Raw genomic sequence first — 24,246 nt, 5'->3', positions numbered from 1 at the left:
AACCATAGAACCTACCTTTCTTTGCCGGAGTGTTTAGTGGAGAAGTAAAGGATTTGCTGGGATGGAAGCAAAGGTTCGACTGCAAGATCACCAGTAAGCAGACATCAAGTGCTTTGAATCTAGTGTGTGATGCCATCAGCATACGACCTTTTGATCAACTGGGTGCAAAGCAGTTATTTGAGCTCACAGTTTCACAAATACAGTGCCCAGGTGCGAAGTAAGCAAGGGATTACAAAAAGGCTTGTACATATGACTTGCCAAATAAGCCCATTCTATAAAGACTGGGGAATAAAAAAAATCACTCCCAGAAATGGAGCGAGAGTTATCCCGAAGTAGAACCCAAGAAGTAAAAGTGGCCGACAGTGATGCACTTATGGAAACACAAGCTGGGGCCACTCTAAATCAGTATGCAGAAAAACCTTATGCACCGTGAAGGGTAAGACAGATTCATTTTAGGACGCTTGGAAAAATGTGTGCAGCATGTAGCTTACTAACAGGTAACATCCCTTTTCCCTCAAAAAACACATTTCTACCTTCTACTTATATTAACATTTCTTGTTTCCTTTCAGAGCCACAGCTTGTCTACTCTCACCCCTTTTGTCTTTTCTCTTTCCTGCAACTGTGATTTATTATAAGCATCCTGATAAACATTTGATAAGTAGGTGATGTTTTAAATGTCCCATAAACAGAAAATGGAACCAACAATAAACTCCAGGGTCAGAGCAGGGCATAATAGGAGCCTAGCCCATGCTCGGATAATCGCTAATATGTGCCTTCCCTTCTCACATTTGCAAGGAAGAGGTATGAGATAAAGAAAAAGAACAATTTTTCGGACCAACATTATAAAAACGTTGGTCCAAGTAGAAATTCTCTCCATGAATCCTAACCCATCGGAACCATGATTCACTGGTACTTGGATCGAGGGTGCGAAGTGCCAGTGAAAGCCATGTCTTCTGCTTTTCCATTCATCACCTCAATCTTTATTTCACAGACTAGGCTGTTGCAGCAGCCATGATGAACTTGGCAGGCTCCACTGTCCCTGTTAGACAAGCTGGAGAAGTGCTAACAACATCACCAGGCACTGCTGTCCCCACAAGAAAGGTCCCAGCAGTGATGACAGACTTGTCGGGCATCGCCCCACCAGTGGTAATGACCTCATCGGGCACTGTACTTGATAGAAATGTTTTTACTGCAAGGATGTGCTAAACTAACATCTATGGACACGGGAAGGGTGGACGGGACTCAACTGGGACTTCAAATGGCAGTTTTGAGTTAGGGAGGCAACATAATGCTGCAAGTCAAGGCATTGCTGTATATCTAGTGTCACTCTTGCTATACCCTCAGATTTATTTGGGACGGGAGAACTATTTCCAAGGCCAGTGTGGGAAACGTTTTGATGCTCCTTTTCGATGGCCTTTATCTCCCGGTGGTATATAAGGGCAGGGCCCTTCCCTTTAAACACAGCGTAAAGCGAACAGGACGGAAGAGGCACCCAAGTGCTGCTCACTCTGCCAAGAGCTGGACGGATAAAGGCGCCGACGCCTCACCTCGGGCTTGCGATTTAACAGTAAATACGTACAGCTGTTTAGTGGACCTGTTTTAATAAACCCAGTGAAACGACACTTGCTGAAACTTTATAAGAGCTCAAAAAAATACAGCCCCTAGCAGTGGACACATTCTACTGGGATAGTTCGACGGGAAAAAAAACTGGCTTTACACCTGCCTGAAAAAGCTCAGGTATGGACACAAAACTGAGGCGTTAAGAGAACGGGGAAGGGGGCAGAGCTGAAAAGGCAAGAATGTAGAAAAGAAAGAACAACTTGATAAAATAACATTATAACTGATATACACCGAGTCATTGCTTTTTCCATCCAGCTATTATGCCTACTTAAAAATATATGATTTTTTAAAACTTTAAATACATCGTTCTTATTCCCTTTCAAACATGTGATTGTGGGGAGAATTGATTTCAATACACAAAAGCCACAAATAAACTGAACGTATGGTCGCATGCTGATGCCATCCACGGAAGCCATGGGTTAAAAGAGATAAGTTTGCTGGGAACTGGGTATGCTGTGGCTAGTGTCCTCAGTGCTCAAGCAATATAAAAATACCTGGGGGTGTGGAATAAGGTTGATGAAATAAGATTTCTGAAACACGTGTACAAACCTCGGCGCCAGCCCCCATTTTCCCTCGGCTCCCATGGTCACTTTTCATATCACAGTGCCCAGGCTATCAGAGTTCACATAATTCTCAGAATTAAAATATTCCGGTACCATCTGGTATGGGGTTATAAGCGGAAATGTGGCCCCTCGTTGTCAGTCGTGTGTATTTTTAAAGTACAATGCTGCTAAAAACATTTTAATCATAAATTCCCTCTTGTGACACAAAATAAATACCCCCCAAAAAAAGAAAAAAAGAAACCAGGCACCTCATCTGCTTTCCACCTGCTTCAGCAGTGCTGTGCAGGGGCGAGGGGTAGTGTCCCTACATCATCCAGGCAATAACATTTCCCAGCTAACATAAATCAATGTTTTACTCTATGTGTGCACAGTTCTTTCCCCCACCTTCTGCGCAGTTGCGGCGAGGCCTCCTTTTGCACTCCATGGTCCCTCGGAGGCCTTCTAGTTCATTACTTTATTTTGTTAGTAGTCCCACTCATTCTTCCGTCCTCGCCGGCTGCCTTGATTTTTGTGGTACTGAGAACCTCCAACGATGATTCCTCCCTGCCTACCCCCCTTTGCTTTGTACCTGGGTGTGACAGGGTGCGTCTGAGGTATGAGGAGTGGACTGAGCATGTCCCTTCTACCCCAATGGCCGCAGCTCTGCTCGCTGGAGAGATGCGAATGCAGAGTTGAGTTATGACAGTTAACCGAGGAAGGAGGGCTGCGGAGGGCATGTCTGGGATAATATGAGGCTTGGACGAGTATGGCAATCACATCCGAGCAATCACCGGAGCGTGCCCGGTAACTACCCTACTCGGCTAATGTGCTTCTTTGTCCGTGATGAGTAATCATGTTCCATTAAACCACGGTAAAGGCTGAAGGAGCTCAGCTATGCGGAGTGTAATGAAGCCAGTATTCTCCCTGGACAGATTAGCTGCAACTGATTTGACATACACCATCATAGGAGCCTCAAAGCTGCCACGGTTCGTACTTGCCTCTGATGTATGCCGTCAAGCTGTACTGGAAAGGCAGAGGGATCCAAGGCTTTCGTTAGAAAGAGGTGAAATGTGCTGATATGCTCAACTGCCAGTTGCCAGTTCTTCTCAGCGCTCCTCGCTCGCCTTTCTAGGCCCCCTCCCTCCCCCGAGGTCCTGCGCTGGTGAAGAGCTCTGAGGATGCGCTGTGGTCCCCATTCCCTCGGCCCCGGCACCAGGCAGTGTGGCTGCTTCTAGGACTTCGGTCCTCCAAAATCCCTTTCCTGCTTTTCAGGATCCAGAAGGTTCTGTGGCCCACCCCGCCTCCTCCTGGCCCCTTTGGCATTGGTCCAGGGCACTGAGGAACGGGGCAAGAGGCAGGACAACGGATGTCTCAAGGAGGGGGCAAAACGTGTAAGACTTTACAGAGCCCAGAACTTCTGCAGCGGGATGAGGGTATGGGAGGACCTCCCTTGCGACATCCTCTACGATGCAGCAGACCCATGGGTATGTTCACCCGCGTCATATGATCGTGGGCATCCGGCCCCCTCCGCTGCTGCTGTTCCGGTTGTTGTTCTTCCTAGACAGGTTGGGAGTAGCCATGAGCACAAAGTGTTCATCAGGGCAACCATACTGCAGAAGGATGTCCATGGACTCCTGATTCATTGCCTGCTTGGCGTAGGCTAGGGCCGTGTTCCCATGGGCGTCGCGAGCCATCACGTCCACACCATACTATGGGGAAAAAAGAAAAGATTCTTATGTTAGGCATATAACAACAGGGCTTTTGTCAAACCCCAACACACACAAACATATGGCTAGTCTCAGTGTCTAAACCAACATCCACACTATATGATAACTGTTTTGTTATGGGATGATTGCCAGCACAACGCAATTTACATACCATACATCAGTATTAAACGTGTACACTTTCTATTACATACAACACACGGTCAATTTTACTCATGCTGGAATAATTAATCTGATCCAATAAAACAAGCTATGTGGAACATGTTTATTGATGTACATTTAATCACCCATTTATCCATACAGTGTAAAGATTCATTAAAATGTTATTACCATAGTACAGCCTGGCTGATGTGAGAAAGCACTGCTTTACCGACTCACAAATTGCAAAATAGAAGGACTTTGCATAGAAGTACAACTCTATTAATATTCACAAAGCCTACTTTCCTTTTTTATAACAGTTATTACTGTAACTCGCAGAGTGGCATACAGACGTTCAAAATCCAGCAAAAGACTGGTATTACAGATCAATAACCAGATGAATCACAGGAGCAATATGAAAATCATGCAGTAGAATACAGGGTGTGAAATGAGAATAAAAAAGGAGGTTGCACATTTCCCGATCGCAACACGACCCACACATGGCCGGCTTTAGGAGTGGTGGCTCCCTGTGCGACAGTTTATTGTGTGCCCTCCTACCCCATGACCACCCTCCTCGGTCCAACTCACTACCACCCGGCAAATGTGCCCCGCATCTCTCCATCGCTCCCCTTTCACATACATTCATGTGTTTTAAAGCACTTGTAAAGGCTGGCTTTACTAATCCACCCAGCTAGCCACTTAAAATATAGGGGCATATTTAAGAGGCCCTAGCGCCATTCTAACGTCACATTAGCATCATTTTTTTAAATGGTAACATGGCGTTAGAAGGCCAAAAATGCTGTGCCATATTTACAAAGTGGTGCACTGTGCCACTTTGTATCCCTTTGCGCTACATTATGCCTGTGCCAGGCATAATGTATGCAAAGGTGTCATTCCCCCGTTAGGGGGAGCAAACAAATTCCGCAAAGAAATCTGACAGATTTCTTTGCGTCATTTTTTCCCGGCACTTTTAACGCCTGCTCAGAACAGGTGTTAAAAGGAGACTTCCATTGGTTACAATGGGCCTCTGGGTCTTTGCAGGATTAGCATCAAAATTTTAACGCTAATCCTGCAAAGCGCCGAACTAGCATAAAAAATTCTGACACTAGTCCCCTAACTACCGCCATGGTACATCGTATTTTAAATACAGTGCACACATGGTGGCATTAGGGGAGAGCTAATGGGCGCAGGAAAAGTGGCGCAGCACTGTGCGCAACACCACTTTTTTCAAATATGCCCCATAAGGGCATATTTAACTGGCCCTAGTGCCATTCTAAAGCCACATTAGGGTCATTTTTTTTTTTAAAGCTAATGTGCATTAGAAGGCCAAAACGCTGCACATTATTTACAAAGTGGCACAATTCATGCATTACGCCACTTTGTAACCCTTTGCGCTACATTATGCCTGCGCCAAAAATCTGACACTAGTCCCTTAACTACCGCCATGGTGCGCCGTATTTTAAATATGACGCACACATGGTAGCGTTAGGAGGCGCTAAGGGGTACAAGAAAAGTGGTGCTGCACTGTGTGCAGTGCCACTTTTCTTAAATATGCCCCTCAGTTCTGTCCATTGCAGCAGGCATGTTAACCCTCTACGCTACTTCATTTTGAGTCAAAGCTGCCACTTGGCAAAACTCCCATCTCTCTCTCTAGCAGGAACATTAATCACAAGAGTTATTTTGACATTTTAATTGTTTCTTGAAGGCTGGATGCACAAGGAACTTTTCAGCTGGTGCTTTTAAATCGCAAGTTTCGGAAGTTATTGCTAAACATAGCGCCCCCCTGAGGTCAGCGCTCGGTGCAGTCGCACCGTTCGCACCGCCCAAAAGCCAGCCCTGGACCCACACATTCATTGGGTAGTCACATGATGAAGCATACATGATGGACCATGGCGGACCATTCATTCAGGGTGCCATGCAGTCAGACAGGTGTAGTTGAGCTTATACGTACTCCCGCCAGTCAATCAGATCATCCACCAGTCTTGCGCCGTTACAGCTTAGAGTGAGGTGCACCACGCCTATCATAGACTACACCACCCACAATGCTTAGCCAGTCTTTCAGTGCAAGGGGCCTCTGAGCTCAGCCATTTGACCCCAGCTTTAGGACTAGCTAGAAGCAAAGCTAAGATGGCAGCTCCCTCTTCATTTTATATTTCATCCTAATTATAATGAGCCAAGTTTATAGGCCACTGGAGACCATTCAATGCGCAAGCCAGTGCACTCACTAGTACATGCAGTATTTAATATGTAACCAAATCCGTGCAGGGGCCCAAAGTTTTGCTCAGAAGCCTGTTGCCTATGTGAAGTGCCAGGTGTGCTGCATACTAAGGCCTTATAGTTTTGATTCCAAGCTCATGCTTCTTCCAATCACCAGCAGACACTCCCTGCCCCTTTCTCTCTCTTTTCTGGTGCTTTTTTTTTTTATCCCTGCGTGATTTTGTAGTCACTGTTTTTTGTCTTTCTCTTCCTCCTTTTGTGTTTTCACTCTCTCTCTTTTGTTCTAGGTCAAAAAAAAAAAAAAAAGTCCCCAAAAATGAGTACTGGTAGGCCCCACCTGCAACCACCGGCCCAAATTAAGCACTTAGTGTATGCAATGAACCTATCCATCCCTAGGATTTCTCTATTTTTGGCCTTTGTCAAATCATTATGAAAAAAAGGCTGTGGTGTGTCCACAACACTCAGGCTAATTGTTAGTTCTGTTTTCATGTGTGCTGCAGTACGTGCAATTTGGAAAACAAACCTGGCATAATTAGATGTTTTTGCTAATTATGCAGGTGATGAGGACCTGATCTTAAAGCTTATCAGCGCTACAGTCAGTTCTCACCCACTTCTCATTGCTGGACGCTCTTATTGGACTCTATAGGCAAGAGATATTTTAGCAACCAGTTCTGTGTCACAGTGTAGATACTGTGAAGTAGGCTGCTCCTTTAGACGCCCAGAGCATCCTACCACATTGCAAATACTCAGTCGTCACTATTCCAAACAATCCATGTACTCTCTGAAAAGTAATATGTTTTATCTTTTCCAAGTTAGTCAGATCACAAAAGCAGCAGTTGGTGTATACAGGTTCACAACATGACACCGCCTTTCATACACTAATGGCAATAAATAGCCTACTATACTCTGTGCATCTGAACATAAATGTAGTCATGTATGACACCTCACATGTAGGGAATCAGATTTTATCCCTTAGTAACACTGTCCTGGAACCAAGCTGCCCCAAAGCTGGAGAAAATGATATTTTGTTGGGCATCTAATAAAGTGCAAATATGGTACTGACAAGAAAATAGTTCAAAAGTTAGAAAGGTCGCCCCAAAATTGTTTTTCAATAGTCCGTATAATGGGATGTCCCTCAGGAAAATGTTGTGTATAGGTAACTTAGAAAGCGCCGAACTGCAGGCCAGATTATAGCAGGGATCCCAAATAATTGTGTTTGACATTCAAATTCCTGTACGAGTTTTCAATCTCCACTATAACTAAAACAACTAACAGAATTACATCAGACTGCATTAAGAAATCATGTGCCAAAGGAGCCCCTTTGCTTGGTTTGCTGTAAATTCATTCGGTACTTTAGAAAAAAAGTCAAAGATAATTAGATAGTCTGGTTTATGTGTTTACAGGAGAAAATATGATTCGGAGCTTGGAACCTCATGGAAGAATAGCTGATCATTTGCACCTTTACATAACATTCTCAGATTACAAACCTTGTTGTTAGGGAAAAGCGTGTGAAGCCATCTTGGCACAGCGAGGGCTGGGATGAACATTGGGAGTAAAAAATGATTCCCTGCTCGCAGATGATACAACGACATGTGACCACAAGTTTAAAAAACTCGACTTAATATTCCTAAAAAATATACAGATTATACCTTTATCTGCTAGACTAGGGGTGAAATGTATTAATGTCCCTTTCTTCTATTCCTCTGTGCTCTGAATCTTGACCTTGACTCGAACCCTGCACTCTTCCAGCACGTTCTGTGTACAGCGCTTGGTTGAGTATCATGCCCTGACCAGCACACACATACTACTTGCAGATGCAGAAAACGCATTTAGGATTGTTTATAGAGACAGCCCTATATGACAAATTTGAACAAAGCTTTACAAAAAAAAATACGTCCATATGTCTTTGGAAAGCTGGTAGAGATTCTGTAGGTAGGTGAGGGGTTATAGGGCAGGTCTCACAATATCAACTTTCACTGAAATATCGGTAGGGAATTACTACAAATCAAAAATGCAATTTCTGCTGTCTCAAGTTCACAACCAGTCTGCCCAGCGATGATGGTTCCTTGGCACAGCAGATGATCAGGCTCTGTGGGCAGTGATGGCTTAATTACTGTGCATAAGACCATGGACTAAAAACCAAGTGCTGTGCCACAGAGCCCGCTACGTATGGCCAGTGGTCTCCTTAGTCAATCACATTCTGTTCCATAAGCAAACAGCGCAGGGTCTTTGGCCATCCTCTGTGGGCTCTGTGGTTTAGGGGGGGAAGGGGTAGGAGGGGGGTACTGCCACCAAGGACAGGGCCTGTGCCAAACACCTGCTTGGCATGGCCAAAAGACATGTCTAGTGAGCTGTAGAAACATAGGTAGCAGGCTCCTTGCATACAGGACACAACCGCAGGGTATTTACTAAGGTTATTTGTTAACAGGGCATGGGCGCACACATTCACTAATGGCCACCATGTACTAGTGTAGATGTACAGGCATCATCCAGGCAGATATTTTTTCTCTGGGCATCTATATGGAACCATGGTTCTTCTTCTAGAAGCATGTAAAAATAATACCAACTGGACTAGAATCATCTCAATCTCTTCCTCAAGACTGAACTTTTTGGTCCAACCACACATTCCCCGCAACTAAGCATTCTTTTGTAGTATGGTGAACTCCCACTGCCAAGGTTTTCGACACCAACTCCTCTCACTAATAGCTGTCTTTTGCACAACTGCACTGCCGAACAACGGGCAATGGAAATACAACCATATCCCACCTACGGTAAAACAAACTCCACTGGTATACACTCCAGGCGCACATTAAAGTCTATGAACTAATACAAAGCTATGGACACTAGAAAACCCAATTACATAGCCAAGCAAATCTCACTCCCATGTTACACCTGCAGCACGAGCCAGATGCTTCTGAAAATCACTAAACCAGTGACGGAGGTGTAAAGAATCTAAGCTTTGCCCTCTTTTACCCTGTTCTAATGGAAAAAAAATCTCTCACTCTGAGAAACTATCATTCTCGTGTACAAGTTACTTACCTTCGGTAACAATATATCCAGTAGAGACATATTCTAGTTGCTGATTCCTTCAGACTGGATCTGGAAATGTTTCTTCGAGCAGTACATCTGTGCGATGTCAGGTGGCGTTGGTCAACTCCGTGGGTGTCATGGTTGCCGTTGCGGTTGTATGTAGGTGCCACCCCAGTGTGCTGACGTCAGTTTCTTTTCCCGACTTTCCATGCCTGTAGCGCTAAGCCATGAAGGACACTGAGAATGGTGCGCCAAAACTAGTGCCCTTAAAGGGAAGTTCCTGTCCCAAGAAATCAGTTAAATCAGTTTGCAGTGCAGGGAGGATGGGCGGGTCAGTAAGGAATCTGCAACTAGAATATGTCTCTCCCAGATATATTGTTACCAAAGGTAACTGATAGACTTCTAGTTGCAGTTTTCTTACCTTAGAAGAGTTACCCGAGCACTACCATCCCCGGTGGTGGGCTGCAAACTAAGATCACACCAAAAAGTCCTGTAGGACTGAACGGCCAAAGTAGCTGTCTCTGCGGACCTGACTATCTGGGAAGTAATGCTTGGTGAACATATGCAAAGATGCCCATGTTGCCGCTTGACAGATATCCATGACTGGAACTCCGTGTGCAAACGTTGTGGTAGCAGCAGTTGCTCTGGTAGAATGAGCGTGCAAACCCTGGGGGGTTTGCTTTTTTGCCAAAGTGTAGCACATTTTGATGAAGAGGACGACCCATCAAGAGATGGTCCTTTTCTGCACCGCCCTTCCTTTCGTCGCACCCACATAACCCACAAAGAGTTGATTGTCCACCCAGAAATCTTTGGTACGATTTAGGTAGAACACCAATGCTCTTTTTGGATCTCCTCCTCATGAGAGGGATGTGGGGGTGCGTAAAAAGTAGGCAAGGTGATTGATTGGCCTACATGAAAAGGTGTCACCATTTTGGGAAGGAAGGAAGCCCTGGTATGAAGCACCACCCTGTCAGGATGTACTGCTAGGAATGGTGGCTACGAAAAGAGAGCCAGTAGCTCATTCTCTCTGTGAGCAGAGGTGATGGTAATCAAGAAGGCAGTTTTAAGGGTCAAGAGCTGTAGAGGACAGTTGTGGAACAGCTCAAAAGGAGCACACGAGGTATGTGAGGACCAAGTTCAAATCTCACTGGGGCATTATGAACGGAATAGGAGGAAACATATGTGTGAGTCCCTTGAGAAACCTCCCAGCAATGGGAGATTTGAGCAGAGAAGGTTGGTCTGATAGACTTAAAAAGGCAGAGATGGCAGACAAATAGCCGTTGAGGGTGCCCAGAGCAGAGCCCTGCTGGGCAAGTGAGAGAATATAGAGAACTACTGAAAGGTGCAGAGAGGGGACCAACAGACTTGTTGCTACACCATGCCACAAATGTCTTCCAACGACAGGCGTATACCGTTTTGGTGGAGGGGCGCCTGGCTGCCAAGATTACATTACAGACTTCGGATGGAAGGTAGAATGCCATCAACTGCCGCTGCTCAATCACCACGCAAGGAGGCGGAGACTGGACAGGTTTGGATGAATTACCGTCCCCTGCTGCTGCAACAGAAGATCCTTCTGAAGGGGCAGTCTGATCAGAGGATCGATGGCCCTGCTCAATAGCATATACCAGACTTTTCGTGCCCATTCCGCAGCCACCATGATTACTTGGGCCCGGTTGTGCCTGATCTTCTTCAGAACTCTGGGCAGAAGTGGTATTGGCGGGAAGGCGTACAGGAGGCCTGAGCTCCACTTGTGACGAAAAGTGCCACCTTGGAAACTCCAACGCGCAAAACAGCTGACATTGTGTATTCTATGCAGAGGCGAACATGTCTAACCAAGGCTCTCCCCACTGCTGAAAGAGACCTTGCGCCACCTCCGGATGGAGACACAATTTGTGATCGACTATGCATCGACGGCTGAGTTTGTCTGCTCTAACATTCAGAGAGCCCACCAGATGATGAACCACCAGCCATGTCCAGAGGCGACGAGCCTCTTGACAAAGGGTCTACGACCCCTCTCCACCCTGCCTGTTTTAGTACCACATGGTGATGGTGTTGTCGGCAAGCACCTGCACCACTTTTCCATTTAGAGAGGAAGGAATGCTTTCAATGCAACTGGGATCACCCGGAGCTCCAAAAGGTTGATGTGGAGCCCGTACTCCACCGGAGACCAGAGGCCTCTGGTCTCTACCACCCCATCCAAGGAGTGATGCATCTGTCACTACTGTGAGATCTGGTTGGGGAGGGAGAGGGATCTGCTGTTGACCATAGACTGGAGGTGGAAGATGACTTTCTGGGGCATGTCCGCCTTCGACAGCCAGTCGTCAAGGAAGGGGAAGACTGAAACACCTAACCTGCACAGATGAGCTGCAAGCACTACCATCACTTTTATGAACACCCGAGGGGTGCTGTTAAGGCCAAAGGGAAGCATGGTGAACTGTAAGTGCTCGTGACGTACCACGAATCGCAAGTGACATCTGTGGGCCGGCAGGACCGGAATGTGAAAATAAGCATCATGCAAGTCCAACACTACCATCCAGTCTCCTGGGTCCAGAACAGAAATAACCTGTGCCATTGTGAGAATTTTTGACTCCTTCTTGAGGAAGAGACTGAGGGACAGCAGATCTAGGATAGATGAAGGCCCTTGTCCTTTTTGGGCACTAGTAAGTAGCAGGAATAACAACCATGACCTACTTCTGGTGCAGGGACTGCTTTGCCAAGAAAGCAGTGACCTCCTTGCAGAGAAGTGCCAAATGATCCTCTGATAGATGATCGTATGATGGTAGCATGGCCGGAGAGAAGTCTTGAAGGGGAGGGAGTAGCCCCTTCAAACAATTTATAACACCCACCTATCTGTGGTAATAGATTCCCAGTGGGACACATGATGGCGAATCCTGCCGCCAACTGGTCCCGGAGGACTAGGAAGGCTTGGAGGCAGAGGAGGGAGCCGGGGTGGACCGCTGGCTACCTGATACACGAGCTTGTGGGATCCCGTGTCCATGCAGAGGCTATACAGCATTCGTGGGTCGGTGTCCGAGTGATAAGGAATGCGGTTAGGTGCTTCTTCTGTAGCCACAAAAGGAGCAAAAAACAGACTGTGGGGTGAGGAGCAGCTACGAAGCCAAGGGACCGAGCTGTAACCCGGGAATCATTAAAGCACTCGAGCACTGAGTCCACTTTTTCTCTGAAGAAATCGGTGAAACCAAAGGGCATGTCCATCAAGGATTGCTGGACAGCCCCTGAAAAGCCAGACGTCCTCAACCAGACATGGCGCCTCAAGGCCACCATCAATGCAACTGATCTGCCCAGTGAGTCAGTCGTATCCAGTCCACAACGAATCATGAACATTGCTGCATCTCTCCCGTCTGTAACGGCTCGGGAGAGAATGGTCTGGGACTCAAGGCAGCACTTGCACGACCGTATCCCAGAGAGTATGGGAGTATCGGTCCAAAAGGCATGGGGTGTTCACAGACCGCAGCGCTAGACTGGTGGAAGAAAACATTTTCTTCCCCAAGTTATCCAGTCTTTTTGATTCCCTGTCCAGGGGAGCAGTAGGGAATGTGCCAGAGGATGATGAAGCCTGGATGACAAGGCTCTCAGGCGTAGGGTGTTAGGTCAGGAATTTTGGGTCGGTTGGCGCAGGCCCATTGCGGCTTGCAACCGTCCTATTTTGAGGCGCCCCTGATCTGGGTTTGTACCAGGTACCCAGAAGGACATCAGTAAGGGCTTCATTGGGGTTCCAAATTGGAGGCCTAAGGCTAAAGCACCTCGGTCAGGTAGTTAGTCCTGACCTCCACAGAAGGAAGGTCGAGGTCCAAAACCTCGGCAGCCCTTCTCACCACCACAGAGTATGACGCTCCCTCCTCAGTAGCCACGGTAGGGGGAGAAAGCATGCCAGCTTCAGGGGAGGTGTCTAACCCACTAGCGTTGCCCAAATCCTGAACCCAGTCCATGTCCGGGTCATGCTGGTATTCTAAAGGGTCTAGCAACTCCTCTACACTAACCCCATTTCCATACCCATAGCAATAGGGGTCAAGATCTGCCGTGTGCCCAGGAGAGCCCATGGAAAACAGAATTAGCATTGAGCGACGCCGTTCCATGTCTGGATCGTCAGGGAGCAATATAGGATTGGAGTTGATTGTGGGCCCAACTGACGTCCGGAGCGTCGATGTCTGTCCAGACACCAGGGAACGTTGCGTTGGCACGAATGGCTCTGGAGTCAGGGACGAAGCTGACGGCTTGTAACCCGAGGGAGCCCACACCGACTCCTCTAAGCCCGAAGGCGCAGAGGGTTTGTCGGTCTGCCCAAAGATGAGGTGCATGGCCTCATAATATTCTCTGTGTTGGGCAGGGATGGCACCGGCTCCTGGAAAGTCGGGAGGCGCAGAGCCGACCCAGACGGAGGCTCTGAAGACCGAGGTTTAGAGCGTTGATGCTCTTCCCGCATTGCATCGTCCGAGCGACGGGGCGAAGTAGAAGAATGTTTGGTCTTCTTCTTCTTGTGACCCGACTATCCAGATGACTTGGATGAGGGGTGATGACTCCGCAACTGGTCTCCTGACCTTCCTCTCAACGAGATCGGGAGCGACGCAGAGTTGAGTGTCGGGCCGCCATGAGCCTCAGGGACCACTACCTCAAAGCTTTCAGGTTCATGGCCTGACATTCGGAGCACGACTTTGGGTCGTGGTCGCGCTCCAGACACCAGAGGCAGATGAGGTGCGGACACGTCACTGACATCATTCGGTGACAGGAGTTGCAGGGCTTGAATCCGGTTTTTTTAGGACATCCCGTGATGCATCCAAAACTCGTCAATAATAATCGACAAAAGTGTTGCAGTTAGTCAAAAAATTACTAGGGGTAGCTCTTCTCCAGATCTGAGCGTAGGCTGGTGCGGAAAGAAAAGAAGTGACGTCAGCACGCGGGGTGGTGCCTATATACGACTGTGACGTTATCACAGTGACCATGACACCTGCGGTGTCAACCGACGCCACCTGATGGCATGCAGAGGTACTGCTCGAAGAAAAATCTCCGGATCCAGTCTGACGCCTGGGGGAAATTCTAAGGTAAGTAATCTGCAACTAGAAGTCTCTATCAGATATAATAAATACATCCACAATGTATTAAGAAGAGTTATGGCCATTTACAAAGGTCAGATATTACTAACTGGAATTTAAAAAAACGCTAATTCATTTCAAGCAAAACGTAGGCTGCAGGGGCAGGAAGGTCAGACTTGACAGCTTAAACACCACTGTAACTCCCTATTTTTGGTTTGCCAATGCCCTCTCCCAATGTGCTGCTCATCATCAATGTTGTTCCAGAAACTGCAAATGTATATATATTTTGTAAACACAGGTTAGATGACAGGGAACATGTATAATCTGTTCTATACAAAATCTAAGCGTGGCCACCTAGATGCTGACAGCGGCACTGCAGTTGACGTGCTCAATGACAGCTCCTGTGCCTCTGTGCCTGTAATATGTCACAAACCACTGTTTCCTCATCTGCATGTAGCAAATGCCCCCCTGAAAATTAGGAAATGCACCTTAGCATCTTGTGCCAGCTCTATATGTGCGCCAGTGCGATCTGTATTTCAGAACGGGCTGCACAAGGGTCTGCAGCAACTTCTTTAATACCTAAGTGCCCTGGAGGTGCAGAAAGCTGTAGTACACTGCACAGTGTGTTCCTAAGGCACTTTGTGTAATGAAGACACTGAAGTGCAAAAGTGATGATGGGCCTGGGACCAGTAGTATACACCAGTACCCTTAAAGGATACTGCTAAGCAAGCACCAACCATCCTATGACACAAAAAAGGCTTCTCACTTTAATCACAACAGCTCTCCAACTAAAGTTTTTCAATAGGATTTTAAGATTTTAATTTCACTTATTAGTAAATGATCTTAGCCAATGGCTAGAACTTTCCACCAAAATGTTTTCTTCCAGTGTATATTTGTGCTTTTTTAATTTGAATGACTTTTATAATAACCAGGGGTATTTGTGTAGCCGCATGGGGGCCAGCAGAACACAGACAATACCAGGTGTTTTGCTCAGGCACAGAGATATTTAGATTAGCTCACTGCCAGCAGAAAATGGCAACTGCAGGAAAAGGCGGTGTTAGCACTTTCGTTAAAAAGCAAAACAAAAAAATCCCAGGAATTTGTGTGAAAATCCCTGTTTACTTGTATATGTGGCACAATGGCATGTGACCACATACTCTAATATGTGATTAAACATGCAGTCCGTCATTTGTACATGTTTTTTCAGCATCGGAGAAAAAGTGTCTAGCCTTTAAAAGACAGCCCTTCCTAGACAAAATCAGAACGGTACCTAAAGACTCTTATTTCCATAGTCATTACTTAACAGCAGCTTACAACTCTTACTCCTTTGCCCAACATTAAACAGGTACATAAACACCTGTTAACACCGAAGGACAGAAGGTAGACAAGGAGCTGGTCTAATGTCCATGGAGATGAAGGAGCCTTAGACAGGTAGCTGTACAAGGATTGCGCTCTATGCACCAAGAGCGGAGAAAGCCGGGCAAAAGCAGACTTACCTGATGGTTGGACACCACAGTTAAGGAGCAATGACTAGTTCACTGTGTGGTTACTGGACCAATGAGGCTGGACGTGCACAGCGTTACGTAAGAGTAATGAGACCAAATGCTCCCTGTCTGGTGAGAAGGAGCATTACTAGCTTTCACATTTGACCAAATCCTACTCTTTCCCTAAACAACAACATGGAATATGGATTGGTCCATAGTAGAGCACTGCTCAACTTCATCTCACCTCCTCAATCAAAAACTTCCAGGAAACAGATCTAGAATGAAATTAACATGACATGCCAGCAGAATGACTATCAGGGATCTCCAACCTTTTTTGTAGTAAAAGCTACATATGTTGATGAAAATCATCCAGAACTACGAATATTATTAGAATTTTAATACTGACCACATCAGACAAGTTTACACGTTTGCTTTAAATTTAAACTTTTCAGTTTTTGTAGGCTGGGATACACTCGGGAAAGCTACTTATGGGTAGCTTACGAGCTACTTTTTGGAGACCCCTGGACTAGATGCAGTAGGTCAGGGAATATTCCTTACAAGGGACCACCTGTGTTCTGGTCTTCTACTCACCCAGATGAGCAGCTGCACCAGTACAACATTCCCTTTCCGACAGGCCAGGTGAAGGGCAGTGCGTCCGTCGCCTTCTCCACAGGTCTCATTCACCTCCTCCCGTGAGCCATGTGCCAGCAGTAGGATCACCATGCGCAGGTCATCCTCTGCCGTGGCTCGGAGAAGTTGCTGGCCCAGAGACAGATCAAGACATTGCAACGGCGCCAGGAAAAGCTTCTGCTCATATTTGGCCCGTATCCAACGCTCCTTTTCTTCCCTAGAAATACAAAAAAGAAAACAAAAATCAATACAATCAACATGACTGTTAGGGTTTTTGCAAAACAGAATAAAATTGGAAACTGGACACCAGGTGCAGGGAACAGAAGTCAGATTGAAAACGTAACAAAACAGGGAATTTGTGCTGGTTCCTCTAAAGGGACTGAGAGAGGAGAGGAAAAGGTGGGCGGCAGGATTGTAAGGGCAAAAAGAGCAAGAAAATAACTTCTAGAAAAAGATGAGGTGAAAAAGTGAGCAACGGAAAAACACAAAGAAGAATGTAAAGAAAGGTTGAGAAGCGGAGAAAGAGGAGGGAGGAAGGTGGGAGGAAAGGGTGAGAAAATACAAGCTGGGAGAAGTAAGCAAAAAAGAGCGAGTGAAAAGGGTGAGGAGAATGAGAGGAGCGCCAGAAGTGAAACCAAGGAAAAGCATGAAGAGTCAAGAAAAAAGAGCGTGGAGATGCACAGAAACAGAAGTGTATAGGTCGATAAGGGAACAAGAAGGAAAAAGGGCAGCTAATTGGAAATAAAAGAAGATGAATGGAAGAGTGTGAGACGAGGAGGATAAAGAGAAAGGGAGGAAGAGAGCGAAAATAAGTGAGCGTAAGGGAGCGAGTGATAGAAGGAAGAGATATGGAGGGAGAAAGACAGAAGAAAATGTAAACGACGATGGGTTAGAAAAAACAGTGGTGAGGAAGAAAGGAAAAGGAGAAAGATGATGAGAGAGAAGATAGCGGAAAGAAATGGAAAGACAAAAGAAAAGGAAAAGTGAGGATACCACATGTCTATAACGAGGCTTGTGCGCACACTGATTATTTTACGAAAAGGTGAATTATTAGAAATGTAAATAGTGTAAAAGATGTTATCGTTTCATTCAGGGCCTACAGCGGTTAGCAAGCCTGACTTGAAAGAAAACTTATGGGAGCGGCAGGCACACGCCAGGCCGCTTCGGCTTTGAGGGAGTCAAGGCCAGCAGAAGCTCCACGGGACGTGGGGTGTGGGCACCCACAAGAAAATGGGGACTCACCGAGGATGCAGGATTCGATGAGCACACGCCGAGTCTCTCGGACGCGCCAGATTTTTGGAAGGGAAAGCAAGTGAGCGTATGAAAAGCAAGTATTACTTTAATGGAGCAGCCGATCAGGACATTTCTAAACGTTTTGGAAGAAGGGACGGGCGCAGTGTTTTGAACTGTTGACACTTGCAAATAATACCCCAGTGGTGTGTCCGAGGAAGAGATTGCAATCGCCTGGAATGATGTACAAATTTCGTCCGAGTGGTCTGTGGCAGCGGAGAAGGGGTCGAGGGCCTGTTTGTGGCTCCAAGCTCTGTTTACTCTATGGTCACTAATCTAGTGTTAGGGCAGAGCTAATCCGCTTTTAAATACCTGGTGAAGAGCATCCTTCCTCGTGAATGGGGATTAGTCCCGCATCACATCCTAGAACATGTGCGGTGACCTCAGAGTAACCCTCGCAGCCCCTGCTTCCCCGAGAGGAAAGAGGAAATGAATGGCGTCATAGGCCAGGTGTATACCCCAAAGAAGGGCAAATCTCAGTGCAAATCCGTCGGTCGGACAGGACCAAGTGCCTATAACCGGACCAGAAAAATTACGTTTTTAGAGGGAAATTTGGTTTGCCAGTGTCCAATTTGCCTCTTATATGACATCGTAGCACTTCGGATAGAAAAGGTCTCTCAATATACCGGCAAGAGACTGGTTCAAGCAAAAAAAAGTCACTTTGTGAGGTCTTTTCGGTAAACTAAACAAAATGGCAGATTGCGATCTTTCAAGTTTTCAGGAATTCTGCTTAGTGTAAAACTCAAGAATTTACCCGAATTCTGCCAGCATAATTCACATTTCTCTTATCTCTGGGTATTTTTTGATATTATCTGATGGGAACTAAATTCTCAATTCTGAACAAAGAAAATGTAATGCTAGAGGGAGACTGTAAAAGAGCGCTGTAACCAAGTGTACTCTCCAGGACAAGAAAATGTCTAGTCACACAGACGACACGTATGACCAGCAGGCCAACCCAGGACATGTAAAAATCTACGTACAAACGAAAATCTCAGGGGACAAGAACAATGATTTATGGTAACAGGTGCCCAGCACTGAAAAAGGATTCCAGGGAAGTGAATAAAGAATGTCTGATTGGACCACTGGTTTCCACTGAAAAAAGGATGAAATAAAACTCAGGCAAAAGGTGCCCTGGCAGAAGTTGTTGCCTGCATTGGCAAGAAAAAACTCAAGACCAAGGCAAGAAAGAAAGACAGGCACAAGGGCCCAGGTGCCCAAAAATGATTATCCTAGGCTGCAGAGATGGGTAGACATGTCTAGGAGCTTACTCCTGAACAATACAATTCTCGAGTACATGTGATAACAGCACTTACATCCAACCTCGGAAAAAATATCTCTCAGATATGGCAACTGGAAGACCAGACTGAACGACCATCCTAAAAAAATAAAATCTCAGTGCAAATAGAGAATGACAGACGGCACAAAGTGCCTACTGCTGGAATGGGAAAAGCTCAAGGCCCTGCATTTTGTTGTGCTTTTTCCATTTAGTCACCTTCTCTTTGTTTTCACGTGATAGTCTCTTCCCCCCACCAAGGTGCTAACTAGAGAGTGGTGCCAGGCATGGTACTAGACACTGCATGGCCAAAGACCGTCTTTCATTGCCAGGAAGTAAGCTTCCTGGGTCGGGCTATTAAGTGATGCTTGGTTGGTGGCAGTTTACATATTGAGGGGTAGTCTACCGCCTCTCCTTGTTAAATCCATTTTAGATTATAATATATATTTATATTTCTTCCAAAGTTGGTCAAACACAAGACAAGCATGAACACAAAAAAATAACTTCAGCCAAGGGCTTTTAGCATAGCACAGTCTCAGTCAGCCAAAGCTTAGCAGTTGTTTCTTTAACAAAATAAACTTTTCCAACTTCAATTTCAATGTGCTTTTCAATGCACTGTTGTGTCATAAGTTTACCCATGGGCCTAGACATTCCCTCCTTATGCCCTCACCCCGAACCATAGCATACAGCTTCCACACTGCCGGCATTGAGATGTGACCAGTGGATCCCTTCTCTGGTGTACAGTGAGAGGGCGTGAAGACAAAACAAGATCCACCATTAATCTCCACCTGTGATGGTGTGAATGTCTAGCAATCAGTAGCCACTCGATTTTGCTTTCTCCCTTTGTTTTCTTTCAGTACCGTCTGCAAAGCGTCTGATTTTTCAACATCAATGACATTATCCTCTGTGTCATATTTCTCTCCTTGCGCCAACTGTTTCTTGTGTGTTTCCTCCTTGTCGCTGGGTACACCGAGTTCCCTGAATGAGGGCTGCTTCTACTGCAAACGCATCATTGCATAGGAAACCCACCTTCGTTTTTTTTCCCTCGCTTTCAGGATCTTACCTGGAACTTGGCACACTTGGCATGCAGACTTTGGTAAAGCGCCCCCCCAAAATGGGGGGAGCGCGGTCCCTTAGGACTCGGGCTGCAGTGACCTCTCGCACTAGTTGTGCGTTGGACTGGCCGTAGCCACTTCCGCCCCACGCGGGGGCTGCGTCACTTCCGGGCTGGCCGCCGCATACTTGGGGAGGAGGGGCGGGGGGGACGGTAGGGCTATTTAAGTGCCCCCCATCCCCCAAAAAAGGCTCTGCCTTTTGAGTACGGCAGTCGGAGCACCTGGGAACCAGTGATTACAAGCAAATGGGAATACTTATCACAGTACCAATTTTTGGCAATATTGAAGGTGATTCTTGGGGCTGCAGGGGTTGACCCTCAGGGGTACTCCTCCCATTCTTTCAGGATTGGGGTGCCAACCTTAGCGGCCGGTGCAGGGATGTCAGTAGCAGACATAAAGTCCTTCAGGAGATAGTCATCCAATTGTTATAAGCACTACATTAGACCTGAATTGCAATGATGTGTGTTCTCCCACTCATGCTTTGTGAATGTTATGTTGGTTACTCATACAATTTTCTTTTGTTTCAGTTCAATGCCATCTCACTGGTTTGGGTACTAGGGCATTCTTTTGTCCAGCGGGCGGCCTACAGATTGCAACTGCTCTGGAAGCCTAAGGGGGCGATCCAGGATGTAGCTTTTCGTTGGTGTGGGGTTGGTGGACTGGGAATCACGCAGCTCCAGCAACTAGTGGAAATGGCAAGAAGGTGTGAGGGACTTCAGTTCCCGGATCTCATTGTTATTCATATTGGTGGCAATGACTTGGTGCAATTGGGACACAAAGCACTCAGGGAAACTATTTTCGCATAAATCACCAGGTTATCCAAAGAGTTCCCGAATGGTCACATATGGTGCCTCGCCGCAACTAGGGTTCAAACATTAAATCAAGGACAATCAATGTGTCTGTTTGTGGGCTTACCGCGGAAATGGCAAGACTGTGCCTTGGTCCTGGCCGCTTATGGAACATTCCACACAAACGTCTAAAAGGACCAGACATGTTCCACAGAGATATGGTACATTTATCTGATGCAGGATCTGATCCATTTATTGTGGACATTTGGTCCTTCTCTCGCAGATTGTTTGTGGGTGGGGAGGGCGAAGGACCTTTGGGCCCCTGGTCGCCCTTGTGGTGGGAGAGGTAGTACTAAAGTCACCATAACCAACAGAGGGGTCCCCAAGGCTAGGGCCCCTGGATAACACCAGAGGTAGGATCCTGAGGTCCTGTACCAACCTGCGGATGTACACACCAGCTTTGGGGGTAGGGAGCCCAGATCGCTGGGGTGGCCATGGGGCTCCCGCTCCTGGCTGCCCCGTTATACCCCCTTGGCAAATTGGTGTTTGGAGAGGGGGCGGTACCCAGAGCATGAGGACAAGGAACGGTAAAGTCGGGAGAGCCGCCCCCCCTCCCCTAGGGATACAGTTGAGGTACGATTCACCTGTGTGGTCCAAAGGAGGTTCAGGACAGGAAGGGATCCTGTCACATTGATTTATAGTTGATGAATAATCTTTATTTAAATGGTTTTTATAAATGTTCTTTTTATAAATATGTTTTGAATATTGTTTTGCAGGTTAATTATTACTGTTTGCGTTTTTTATGAGATAATTGGTAAAATATATAATAAAAAATTCCTTCCAACAAATAAGTTTTGTCGGTCTGCGTGTGGCAGGTGTTGGGGTGAGGGCTCTCTGGTGGCCTCCAGGTTCTACAGTAGTATGAACTTTTGGGAGGCAGAGGTTACAGCCCTTTTGTAAGTTCTTCTGCTTAAGCATGGATGCAACTTTGGGATGAATCTAAAGGGAATATTTTCCCTCTCCCTTGACAGTCCTGGGTCCCCAGTTGAACATTCTCAGACCATCAGGTTTGTTCGGTGGTAAGAAGTTGAAGTATTCTTTTTTTGGCATGTTTATCAGGAGTCATTGACGTCCCTTGTCAGTATGCTCGTTTATTCACTGCTTCTGCCCATTTTGCTCAATATTCAGTCGGTAGAACACCATCTTCTCTGGAGCTCTACCGCTGGAACTATATCTGTTTTATGTTTCCAGTGGTGCTTTAAGAGGCATTCATTTTAATCCAGGGATGAACACTGATCTTTATTAAGTATAAATATCCTTTGATATAGAATGTGATTCCAAACCACTAATCGACTTTTCTTAATTAGAGAACCAAATAAACATTGGGGATCTTGGCTAACCTTTGCAATCAACACTATTCAGGTTCCTAGGACAATGACAGCGAAGAAAAAATAAGAAACTGAGAATCCGCCTATCATGCCCCATCAGCCCCAAAACATTTAGGAAAGGTATGAAAGAAGTGTAAGCCAAGATACAGCCAATGAGGCATAGTGAGAGCTGGTTAAACAAGAGAAAGAAACAGATATAGTCATGTTAAAGGAAACATGGAAGATGGAAAAGTAGTACAGTAAGTAAAAGAAGTCAGAGAAAGTCCAGAAGATATTGTCGCGACTCAGGGAAGAGGTACTAGTCAAGGAGATGAGAAAATGGGTTTCACAGAAACCCTAAGGGAAACTTCTCTCACTCCTGCTCTAGGGAAATACAAAAGATAGAACCGAGCAGAAAGATCTTGAGTAATAAAGGATTCAGAGATGCAGGAAAACAGAAGACCATACCGGGACAGAGGCCCCTAAAGAGGTCAAATCTGAGCTGTAGAACAAGGAAAGTGCACACTGAAGGGAAGAGCCACTTCAAAATAAGTGAACATAAAAAATCCCTAAGCCTGCCAGGAAGCATAGACTCAGCAGAACAACAAATATCAGATGCCTAATGGCACACACAGGAAGATATCATTAAGGACAAATGTTGAGGAATAAAAGGCTATAAAATGAAACAAAGGAGTAAGAGGAGTAGCGTAGTGAAAGTAGAGCAAGCACAAGATGTTAAAAATGGGGACCATTAAACATAATCATGAATCAGGACAGTGGATGCTATGTTCCAAATGTGAAGAAGGCTGGTCCTGGAAAGGTGTGTGACAACGACAGCTTAGTTAAGAAGACAAAGAGGCTTATTCAGACATTCAAAGACAAGTGGCTAGACAGATATGGCTGCAAAACAACACATACCTTAAATAAATTAGCTGAAGTGCATTTTATGAAACTTTGTTATTTTCTTGTTCAGTTTCTAGGCGGTACATACTACCCCAGCAGTAACGACCTGACAACTTGTCTCAAAGGTCCATCAAGAAAACTGGAAGAAGAATCTATTTTCCTGTGTCACTGCTTATCTAGCGATAATGAATCCTTTACGGCCGGTGGCCTTTATTTAAACTATTGGGAGATCAATTTGTTTTTTTCAGTGGATTCTATCAGGAGATAATTTGTAGGTGGCATGTCATCACTTTGAAAGGTAGCCATTTGTTCTTACTGTAGATTTAATTAAACCTACTGGAAGATTCATCAGTTTCGTTACAGACTTCTGTGAACATACTGAATGAGGAAATGAGTGCATGATCTATTAGATGCCTCAATTTACTTTCTAAGGAAGTTAATTGTGTGTTAATGTAATCACCACTTTTCTTATTAATTGGAATAGTTAATTATTAATTCTATATTTTAGAGTTCAATATTTTCTAATTGTTAATGGAGACTTTATTTATTGAAATGTGAGAAACCCTATGTATAGAACCTCGCGTGCAAGATACATACTTCGTAATGTAGTTAAAGCCTGTGTTAATGGACTCGGTGTGGTATGGAACTTCCTCAGGCAGCACACTATTTACTCTTACTGGCGATGAATCCCACCTAAGTGTAGTCTCTATTTGGCAATGAGTCCTGAGTTTATGAACTCTTTGGTGGAAGATGAGTGCTGGGTTTATGACTGCTCCATCCATTCTGTGACATGAAGGATTTGTTTTTATCGCCTGTTAAAATTTGGCAGATTAATCCTTTTATCATGACCTCAACTCTATGAGCTCTTTACTTCTGACATGCTTTAGTTTTCTGATACTTTGTCTATTAAACCTAGTACAGTGCAACTCCTGAAACCACTCCATATCGGAAACGTTAATTTTTACTTGCCAAAAAGGATCTTTTTCAGCCTGAGCCTTTAGAAGGCTGAAGAGGTGGGGAAAACAGCCTTTGCATGCAGCGCACATACCCTGCGTTCCAACGACAGAGCAGGAT

At 45.7% G+C, this 24,246-nt stretch overlaps 1 protein-coding gene across 4 annotated transcripts in view; it reads right to left on the bottom strand.

The window, feature by feature from the left end:
- Positions 1-205: 205 nt before the first annotated feature.
- The window catches only part of AGAP1 (ArfGAP with GTPase domain, ankyrin repeat and PH domain 1), a 942,320-nt gene continuing 918,279 nt past the window's right edge, over positions 206-24,246 (bottom strand). For all 4 annotated transcript variants that reach the window (XM_069225552.1, XM_069225553.1, XM_069225550.1 and 1 more), the window contains 2 exons: positions 16,398-16,653; positions 206-3,871 (listed from right to left, as the gene is read on the bottom strand). In XM_069225552.1, the coding sequence (XP_069081653.1) occupies positions 3,662-3,871; positions 16,398-16,653 (466 nt within the window). In that variant the 3' untranslated portion in view covers positions 206-3,661. The remainder of the gene's footprint in view (positions 3,872-16,397; positions 16,654-24,246) is intronic.

This window comes from Pleurodeles waltl, chromosome 3_1 (assembly GCF_031143425.1).
Source record: "Pleurodeles waltl isolate 20211129_DDA chromosome 3_1, aPleWal1.hap1.20221129, whole genome shotgun sequence".
In the NCBI taxonomy this organism is placed as follows: Eukaryota; Metazoa; Chordata; class Amphibia; order Caudata; family Salamandridae; genus Pleurodeles; species Pleurodeles waltl.
The sequence above is the reverse complement of the archived record's forward strand: the minus strand, read 5'-3'. Positions and strand labels throughout refer to the sequence as shown.